The sequence below is a fragment of the Diachasma alloeum genome, unplaced genomic scaffold (genome assembly GCF_001412515.2).
Source record: "Diachasma alloeum isolate Michigan unplaced genomic scaffold, Dall2.0 Dall_scaffold_00941, whole genome shotgun sequence".
NCBI classification, from domain to species: domain Eukaryota; kingdom Metazoa; phylum Arthropoda; class Insecta; order Hymenoptera; family Braconidae; genus Diachasma; species Diachasma alloeum.
The window spans coordinates 12201-22645 of record NW_021681058.1 but is presented as its reverse complement, the minus strand read 5'-3'; the positions used below and the strand labels follow the sequence as shown (position 1 = coordinate 22645).

The following is a 10445-nucleotide window of genomic DNA, read 5'->3' as shown; positions in this document are numbered from 1 at the left end:
CCCCCCCCCCCAAGGGTAGTTAACCTCCCCGACATCACTCCTGGATCCTGTCCCAATGGTTTCCCTCATCACTAGCCGTACGCTTTGTTTTGAACAGGAAAAAGTTTGAAATTTCGCAATTCACGAAAAATCAATTTTTTAAATTTTAAATTTCGATTTAAAAAAATAAAACAGGTATTCTATATTTTTTTCTACTTTTTCAAATGGAATTTATCCCATGGGATTTCCATCAAAAGTTTTTTTTCTATGAGAAAAATGAATTTTCACAAGGGTAGTTTACCCTCCATATTTCACCCCCCGGAGACGGTTCTAATTCGCATTTTCATCATTCCTTGTGACCTTCATGATACACTGCGAAAGAGTTGTTCAAAAAGCTTGCTTATGTGTGCAATCGAAAAATGACCCCGAGAGGTGGTCAACTTCAGAGAGCACTTTCACCCCCTAAAACCCAAGATGGGCAGCTAAAAAAAAATACGTGTCCCTTAGTTTTGGGTCCCCTATAACATATTTAAGATTCATCGAAATCGGAGGGGGACACCTGCGTAGTGTTCCTTGTAAGTTTCGAGTAGGGATTGTGATTTACTCATCTCTCGATAAATATTATACTTCTGGTCTCGTTAATAACGTGAAGAAGTTCTCTCAATATCTATCCATTTTTTAAGCGTACCGCGAGAGAATCTCTCACGTTACGAGCGCACTAGATGGAGAGAGAGGTCCGTGCACTGGTTTTCTCAGTCTAGCCCCCCCCCCCTCTCCTACTGACTAGTGTATCCAAAGCTGAAACGCGTTTCACTACTGGTAAATAAGAGAATCTCGCCTGGCTCTCGATCTATTCTAATAATAGTAAATTGTGCGCCAAGGGCTGAAAATCATGTTTTCCCCGCCCGAGGTGCACATGCTTTTTTTTAACACGCCTGCAAAGAAAAGTTGTGTTTTGCTTTCTGATGAGCGGAAGAAAATTGAATATTTTCCACTCAAGGGTGGAAAGTTGTTCCTGAGGGAGGACAGTACTGACTTTTCGCTCTTGGTGCACAATATACTATTTTATTCATTTATCGGTGCATTCTCGAAAGGAATTTCTTGCACCAAGAGAAAACGGGATATTTACTTGAGGTATATACAAAAGGTTTCTTCCAATATTTTCAATTTTAAGATATGTTTCCGACACCTTGAAAATTTTTGTAAAACAATTTTTGTTTTTCTTTTAATCATTCATGGGCATCTTTTAACACCGACAAAGAATTTTCGTGGCAAAATTATCCAATACATACAATCGAGTCCCTTCATCTTTTGACACATGGAATGCTTGCATAATAACCCTATCTACAGAAATTGTAATTCCCACATTCTAACTACACGTATCGAGATACGCGGTAGCGTATCGGCCAAGAAAAGTTTTGGAACTCGCCGCTTGCTACCGGGTATCTATACACGAAGCAACTACCCCCTCCACTACCTCCGAAACATATTTATTGAATAAAATGAAAACGTGATAACCTACGAAAAAAATAGCCTTAGTTACATTACATAAATCAACCACGAGCTTTCCATTGATGTCACTATTTTCTTTTTCGACTTAATATTAAGGAAATTACGCGCATAGCAACGGGATCATATCCATATCCAAAAGGAGATCATATCCATATTTTCGCATTTCACATTATCTCTGAGCACTAAGTATGAGATTTAGTTTTCGAAGTTCGTAGCAGTGCACTCCAACCTCACGCGCAGAGGAGGGAGATTTGAAGAGCGCATTACTCTTTCTCTCTCCTTCTTGAATTCTACTGATTGCATTTTTTAGACTCATCATCGACTTATTGTGAAAATTAATGAAAAATTGATGAACAAATTCATGTAGCGCTGTATATTGCATGGAAATTTTTCCCCTATCCTCGATTAATTTAGATTCTCAATTCAGTCCGTGAATAACATGTGGGCGAGTTTATTTCTGAGGTTAGTTCACGCGGGTAATTTGAACGTTTGATTTTCCCATGAAATTCTCAAATCGAATCGGAGCATGAATTATAAATAAATGTAGGAAAGAAATACCTTTTTTTCTTAGAGCAGAAGTGATTGAAAATAGTTTCTGTTCCGCAGAAAAAAATTAATTCGATTCATACGAAAATGATCGTGTGCTCGTTTTGGAAAAATGACTGAAATCTCCCGAAAAAACAAAAACAAATGTTTTGGCAAAAAAACTGCGCCAAGAAAAAGTTTTGTGAGGTCGTTGCTGGAAAGGAGAAACACTTTTTTCTAAAAACCACAATTCCCATAGAAATTTTGCAAAAAATAAAGAAATAAAAATCAAAGCCAAGTCAAGAAATGTCCAATGGATCATGGCACTCCATCATTATCACATTATTGTGGGTTGTAATGTACCATCCCAATGATACAATTTATGAAAAACATATAACCCATAAAATTAGGACTCGGATTGATGGATTTAATATTTCTTGAATTCCAAATGCTCGAGTTATACCTGCCGAGGAAATGCTTCATTGGTGTTGAAGTATGTCCATCTATGTGATTAGTATTAAGAATAATATGTTAATTCATCGAAAACTGCAAAAAAATCAGACATGTAAATTCTACTTGTCTTCAATAGATGGAGAAAAAAGTTGCCGAAAAAATACCATGAAAATGAAGCAAGTTACGCTTGTTTGACTTAATTGTAATGCATCGCTACTGATTCGCAAAAATTCCATTTCAATCCATAAAATATCTCAGAACTCAAGAGGGAAAATGTATTTTTCACTCCGGATTTATTCCGTTTTTATGTAAAAATTCCCGAAAGCGCATTTCGCCTCACGTTTTGTCACGTAATTTTTCCTACAGTTTTTTCTCCGTGTAGGTTTCGACATACAATTCCTAAAAAATTGACCATGGCGATTTTCTTAATGGATTTTTTTTCCTTCCAGAGTTCAGTATTAATTTGCCATGCTCCGGAAATAATTCCGGCATAGTACAATTTGGAATCGGTCTCATGATCGAAACGCGCAAGCATAAACCACTCAACGGAACACCTCTTCATTTCAGCCTGAGAAAAGAATGTACCGTGCGCGGTGAGTGCGTCAGTCGCGCCCAAGATCACCACTTCTCCATTCACACAGACAGTTCTGTATCACCAGTAATAAAAAATAAAGAACAAAAAATGCATGCTTTAAATTTTCTTTTATATACTTTAATATACACGTGAAGCTTCAAGCCAGACAATGCAGTGCATGAATTGATTAGTTAAGGGAATACTACAAACAGTTTTAAAAGTTGCGGGCTATTGGAATGAGATTGAAGATCGATTAGATGTCTAAAAACGAATAATTAGTGCAAAAAAAAATTGTTTATTGTTCGTTTGCCCCGCAGACGCGTAAAATATTTAAAATAGTCCAGGGCCTCCAATTTTTAAGCTGCAGAGGTTTTTTTTTCAAAATTTTTGAAAAAATGTGTGCAATCACAATCACGGATTAGTTTTTCAAAATTCGAGTCCTACACAGCTAATTTCGTTGTGTTTAAAAATTGCGCTATTCATGTAAAATAGGCCGAAAAATTATCCTCAAAATATTTTTAATATATTCTCGATTCTTTCAGAAACATGTTTCGGGCTATTTTACATGAATGGTGCAATTTTTTATTAAAAAATAACGAAATTAGCTGGGTAGGAGTTGCATTTCAAAAAACTATCTGCGGGGTAAACGAACAATGAACAATTTTTTTGCACTAATTATTCGCTTTTAGACATATATGTAATCCATCTTTAATGTGTAAAACATCTCATTCCAATAGCCCGTGACTTTTAAAATTCATAGTAAGCTCCCCTTAAAAACCAAAAAGTTATTACACACGAGATTATTTCTGCAACTAATTCAAATAAAATGAGATTATGAATTTCTTGAAACATTTTTTATTACCTAATTAACAAATGAATATAAATTTATAAAATAAATGTTCTTTCAATTGACTACAAATTCTAGATTATTCATAAGATCAGACAAATTATTTATTTGAATTGTCAATGCTTCAGTTATTGGTTTGGGTATTACATTCCAATGAATATTTTTTTTAAAGTATGTAAAGTCTTAAAAAAATGGAAATAATGTAATCTATCAATTTAACTTTTCAGAGCCGAATTCTGGCCCATGTCCAGACGGTTATTTGGGGCCTCCACATTGTAAAAAAGCTCTGTGTTATCCAGCCTGTATGAATGGAGGTAATTGTACAGCCCCAGGAGTTTGCTCCTGTCCTCCAGGCTTCCAGGGTCCCAACTGCGAAGGAGGTAACACTCATCACTTTTTCACCCAAGATAATCTTACAAGTACACAGCATTCCACTGATGATTCATTCTCCCCCCTCAAATGATTTTGGATATGGCAATGGCTGTTTTGCATCCAACCTTAATGACATTCGTCAATGCATCGTAAAAAGGTGCCTGCTCAGCTCCATGATCCAGTCCCACATCATGATGCTCCTGCTCCTCATCTCTAAATTTTCGTATAGTGTCCATTAATTCTTGATTCACATCACCACTCTCCATCAGTGTTCTCAATTGCTCGTTGTAGTGATCCACGATCACAGTTTCAACTGCTACAGTGCATGCCATTGCTGCTTTCTCACCGAGAAGAGCTGTCCCAGCACCGAGAACAAACCCAGCTGCATTCCATAGGGGTAGCATTGCTGTTGGACGCACTCGATGTTTTTTTATCAATTCTTCGAATTTTTCACGGTGCTTTTTTTCCTGCTCCCACATGTGCGAGATTGTTTTGCCGGCTGCAGTTTGTCCTGCAGGGTTTAATTTGATTTAATTGGTTTAATTGGCTCAATTAATTGGATTTGATGAACGGAGAGAAAAAAACGAAAGGGGCTTTTATTTTTCGTTTGCAGCAAGGTTGTCAGTCAACTTTGAGAAGATAGGGAATTTCATAACTACTGTCGGTGTCAAAAGTAGAAACCACTCGAAATAAACGTCTATAACTCGACGAAAAAAAATCGTAAAAATATGAGACCACTTGCACTGTGTAATATAAGTATTTCACTCGCCCAATACGAAGTTTCAAGTTTTTAATTTGATTAGTTTATTTATAATCGCTGTGAGAAGCCGAAAAACCCCCCGATTTTCTGGGTCCGTAAAAGTCAGCAAACTTTGAACTGCTAGCATACGTACGAAAAATTTAAAAAAAATCGTCAATTTTCCCAGACATTCATTGAACCCTTGGGAAACCAACGAGAGAAGAAAAAACTCAATATTGTAATAATTATTTATTTAATTAATAGAAATGTTGACTGCAGCTATCTCGTTGTAGAATTGCCGAACCGACCTGAAAAAAAATACCTGAAAAAAAATAAAACACATTCGGTCAATATTTTTCTAATAAAAAATCTCCGTTGATTAAAAAAAAATCGAGAAAATTCGTGAAAAAAGTGCTGTTAAAACGATCATAACTCGCTATGGGGTTTATGGGCCCGCTCACCATCGGTCCCTCAAAATTGAAAACATGTGCGCCTGTCTACCTCTTTCAGGGATGTCGATACCAGTTACCGTCGTTTGGGCCCTCTAGGGGCAAGCAATGTACAGTATATTTGCGCCCCAAAGGCGAGTTATGATCGTTTTAACAGCACTTTTTTTGACGAATTTTCTCGATTTTTTTTTAAATCAACGGAGATTGTTTATTAGAAAAATATTGACCGAATGTATTTTACATTGAATTCAGAATGCATCTTTTTTTTAGGTCGGTTCGGTATTCTACAACGAGATAGCCGCAGTCGACATTTCTATTAATTAAATAATTATTACAATATTGAGTTTTTTCTTCTCTCCTTGGCTTCCCAAGGGTTCAACAAATCTCTGGAAAAATTGACGATTTAAAAAAAAAAATTTCATACGTATGGTAGCAGTTCAAAGTTTGCCGACTTTTACGGACCCTGAAAATCGGGGGTTTTTCGGCTTCTCACAGCGATTATAAATAAACTAATCAAATGAAAAACTTGAAACTTCGTATTGGGTGAGTGAAATACTTATATTACATAGTGCAATTGGTCCCATATTTTTACGATTTTTTTTCGTCGAGTTATAGACGTTTATTTCGAGTGGTCTCTACTTTTGACACCGACAGTAGTAGGGAGCTTGTATGAAGTTCAGTTCTTCCTAATTCTTCAATTCACATATTTGTCATTATGTATGAATAGTTAAACAGAATCATGGAGGAATATTGCTCAGATGTTGTATGATGATAATTGATTGAAAATCAGGCATTTTCGAGAGCAATTTTTCGGTCATGATGTCGCGAATATGGTTGGGCAACGCTTTATTGGCCAAGTGTGAAGAAAATGAGAAGTTACCGTCATTGGCAAAGGTGCGCGTTAAAATTAAGTTCCCTGATTAATAATCCAGAGCTTGACTGCATATGCGACGTCATCAACTGTTCCAAAACATCTGGAATCTTCAACGTTCAAAAAATTAATAGTTAATCAACTCATTGAACAGTTCCACAATACTCCACTCTTCACCATTTTTCATCACACTGACTTCGTATCTGTCAAATGTCGTTTACGGCCATTGTGAAGAAAATAAGATATTATGTCATTTGGCGATAAAAGTATTATCTGGCGAATGTGGCTTTATAATGCTTTTATAGCCGTGTGATATACACTATTTTATGTCGTTGGGCCGGAAAAGCGGTTTATCGGGACTAATGACATAAAATTATGTTCGTCACTTGGCCGAAAACAACTTTTCTGACTCGTTCCTCGGCTTCGCCTCGATCTGCAACCCTCACACTCGTCAAAAAAGTTTTTTTCGGCCTTGTGACGAAATAGTATATTCAATCATATTCGTCAGAAAAGTTTTTTTTTTGCCGTATGACGAACAATATTTTTTGTCGCGAAGCGTCCGTGAAACGCTGCCTTACGGCCGGAATGACAAAAACAGCTATTGTGGTAAAGTACGTGTACAATCGGGCCTATGATGCACGAATACATTGAAGAGTTTCCTACTCCTCTCACACTGATATAAATCATGATTTACGCGATCCAAAAAGCAATATCTCCAACATTTGTGAATGAAAAATTACTCACTCAAGTCCCAACCGTGAAATTAGAGAATTGAAACAAAAAATCATGCAAGTTTCCCACTCAAATTTTCATCTGATGTCAGAGTTAAACTATTAAATTACCTGAGGCAAATTACTTGGTCTCTGACCTATCATGAGCAAGGTAAATTATGCAGGTATTTCCAACATTTTTGACACTTTTGACGAACATTTTTGACATTTTTGACGGACACCTACCGAAAAAGGCGAATGGCATAATCAGAATAGTCAAATTTTTTGGGGGTCAAATATACATAGAGGCCAAATTAGGAGTAACAATGAAAATGATCCCAAGGATCAAAAAGAAGTGATCGTTTGACATTAAAAAAAATTTTGTTCTTTTCTCTTGTGAGAAACTTTTCGGATGTTTTTGCTTCTGAATGGCAGCTTTGTAATCGTGATTTTTTTCGATTTCTTAGTTTTGGGTGAAAATGCCTAGAAATGTCATGAAACGTGAAGAAATGACGTTTTTAAAAAATGTCTGTATGTGTGTAGGTATGTGTGTGTACATGTGTTTCTATGGCCAGAACTGTCCCCATAACTTGAGAATTATTGAGGCAAAGATGCTAAAATTCTGGCTGCTAATTGGTACTATTGAGACTCAAATTTGTGCTAAATTTCAGATCGATCGGTTGAGCTGTTCCTGAGATATAGCGATTCTTCGAAAATCGTTTTTTTTCCCGATATCTCCTGAACCATTAAACCGATTCGATTTTTTTTTCAAAATACTTATCATGATGATACCTATTTAATTGAATTGAAAACGAATCATTACACCCTGAGCAATGTAGTTTTATTCTCGATTTCTCATTTTTTCGCTGAAATTGCTTGTTCGCTCGATAACTTAAACAATAATCGAGACAGAAACTTGAAATTTGGCATGATTTTAGGTCTCATGGTAACAAAGTTTGAGATTCTGGATAAACGAAATCGGAACAGTAGTTTCGGAGATATTCAACTTTGTACTCAATATCTCAAAAACTATTGGTCCGGGTTCAATTTTTTTTCAAAATGTGCGTTATGATATCATCTATCTAGATAGAACAAAATATCGATACCATCTCATTGAAATTTGTCGAGATATCGTCGTTCCTGTATTTTTTTGGTCGGAATTCACTTTTGCGCACTATGCCATGGGTAAAAGTCAGGGAAACCTTTTGAAACTTTGGCTTCTAGTTAGGATTATCAAGGAACATTCCCATATCAAATTTCAGATCGATATATTTGATAGTTCTTAAGATGGAACAATTCACCCAAAATTCTTGAGGACAAAAAATTCATTCTTTGTCATGAAGTATGAGTGACATTAGCCTTAATATTTTCAAAAAATGGTAATCCTTATGCCTTCATTTTTTGCAAACATACATTGGGATCCATTCGGAAGCCTACTAATAAAATTATAAATAAAATTAGTAGAAATGAAAATAGGAGAAAAAAAATACGTGAAGGGTAGCAGTTATATGTAATCTGTCAAATGGTTTTGGTCGCGCTGCTTGTGTCTTTTCTCTCCCATTTGATGCTTCGAATCCGCCTGCTTCTCCAGTTTGACCCACAAGAAATTTTGATAATTTTTATGAACCCTGTTGCTCGAGATTAAAGGGAACTGTAGGGTTAAGTAGGCGTCTGACACATCTTGACATTTTCTACGACCCAGAGGTAAATTACCTCTGGATCCCCTAAGTATTTAACCATGTCATCTCGAAAACTTCCGTCTTTGAGATATGCTCAATCCTGTCTGTCTGTTTATTAGGGTATAAACCTTTTCATTTTACAGCTATTAAATTTCCTGTCACTTCTTTCTTATGTTGATTCTCCTAGGAGTTTTGGACACTTTACGTGAATAGGTCATCACTTTTTATAGCTCAAATGAATATAATAACTAATAATATTTATCAAAATTTATTCCTTATTTTTCCAAAAAGTTTCTATTTTGAAGAAAGTAATAAATATATCCTGCAGATTCTTGAATAAACAGGCCTATAAATACTGGTCCGTTTCAGAAGAACTGGCTCTTGGCGTTAAACATGAATAACTTTGATAAAAAAAGATCATAAAAGATGAGAGTAATTTTAATAAGTAAATTAGTCATCTATATCATCTTATATGGAGTATGATCTTTTAAATTTAATTAATATAAATGTTATTGTGACGAGAAGCTGGATTTTAGGATGCCAGGAAAATCAATTAACTTTGCCGTTCTATTACAATGCCAAAAACAAAAGTACACTTTGGAAGAGAAAATTCAAAAATTCCAAAAATTATTTGTTTTTTTTAAGGCCCGGGTGGATTATCTTTCCAACGTGATCTTGGTTTTTTTTTATTTCAATAATCTCAAATGGTCTGAAATTGCTATTCACTTTGACACAGCCCTGGAGTCTCCAAAAATTACGATTGTACAATTAAAAAAATAATGAAAAAAACTGAACATTTTCAAAGAGCATTTTTGAATAATATTGGGAAATAAACCCAATAGGGAGGAAATTACAAATTAATCATTTTCATCACGTTGTGACGAAAAGTGAACTTTTCGGCACGCTCCGCGTGCCTAAAACTCCAATTTCCACCACATTGTGATGAAAAATATTGTTCGTAACTCGTGAAAAAATGTTTTTTGCATTCGTTACGAAATATACTATTACAGTATCTAATGGCTGTTCAGTCGTCATTTGTCTCAGTAGCCAATGCCTGTCAGATCGCTGGTTGCCATGATGAATTATCCATTCACTATTTCCTTTCTATCGGACTTATTTCTTAATCTTCATTAAAAACGCTCTTTCAAAATTTCATTTTTTTTCTTTTTTTTTACTGTACAATCATATTTTTTAGGTGCTCCTGTGTGATGTAAAATCCAATGCAAATTGTGATATATTTTATGTCATGCGTGTGTGTAAAGTGCAGGTTAACAGGGGCGTTTGGAGGTCGGTAAGTCGAATTTTACACGCACCACCAATCGTTCTTCACTTAACAGACGTTCCCAGTTTTACACGCGTCCTATGCTATTTTACTGGTATTTTACACGTTCTCAATAACCCCTAGCAACATCTTGCGGTACAAACATAACCCATTATCCCAACCATACACCGATCAGCTGATCCATTAGACACTATTTAACGAACAAATCGCAGTGCAAAAAGCTAAAAAATAAACTACATAATAATAAATAATTAACTCAAAAAGTGAAATATGAATACACAAGAAGATATGTTTAGTGAACACGATGAAATACTAATAGATAATATACTTCGAAACGCTCAGGAAGCAGAGAAATGCTATCAAGAAAAAGCCAACTGAAAGAAAAAAGAAAATGAGTATTTTTTCTAAATATTAGAGAATAATTTTTTTTGCGCGATTTTTCTCCACCCCCCC

At 35.5% G+C, this 10445-nt stretch overlaps 2 protein-coding genes across 3 annotated transcripts in view; one reads left to right on the top strand and one right to left on the bottom strand.

Moving 5' to 3' along the window:
* The window catches only part of LOC114841587 (protein shifted), a gene marked incomplete at its 3' end in the record, with an annotated part of 45409 nt that extends 41139 nt beyond the window's left edge, over positions 1-4270 (top strand). Inside the window, 2 exon segments of one of the 2 annotated variants that reach the window (XM_029126627.1) lie at positions 2919-3062; positions 4118-4270. In XM_029126627.1, coding sequence (XP_028982460.1) covers positions 2919-3062; positions 4118-4270 — 297 coding nt within the window. 2 annotated transcript variants of the gene reach the window in all.
* LOC107045461 (5-demethoxyubiquinone hydroxylase, mitochondrial) lies at positions 3883-4950 on the bottom strand. Its single transcript, XM_015267757.2, has one exon. The coding sequence runs from the start codon at positions 4739-4741 to the stop codon at positions 4346-4348; it is 396 nt and encodes a 131-aa protein (XP_015123243.2). The 5' UTR covers positions 4742-4950; the 3' UTR covers positions 3883-4345.
* Between the last annotated feature and the right edge of the window lie 5495 nt (positions 4951-10445).

Excerpts from the sequence above, each read along its gene's own strand:
- LOC107045461 (XM_015267757.2), bottom strand. The coding sequence starts at position 4,741 with ATGTGGGAGCAGGAAAAAAAGCACCGTGAAAAATTCGAAGAATTGATA.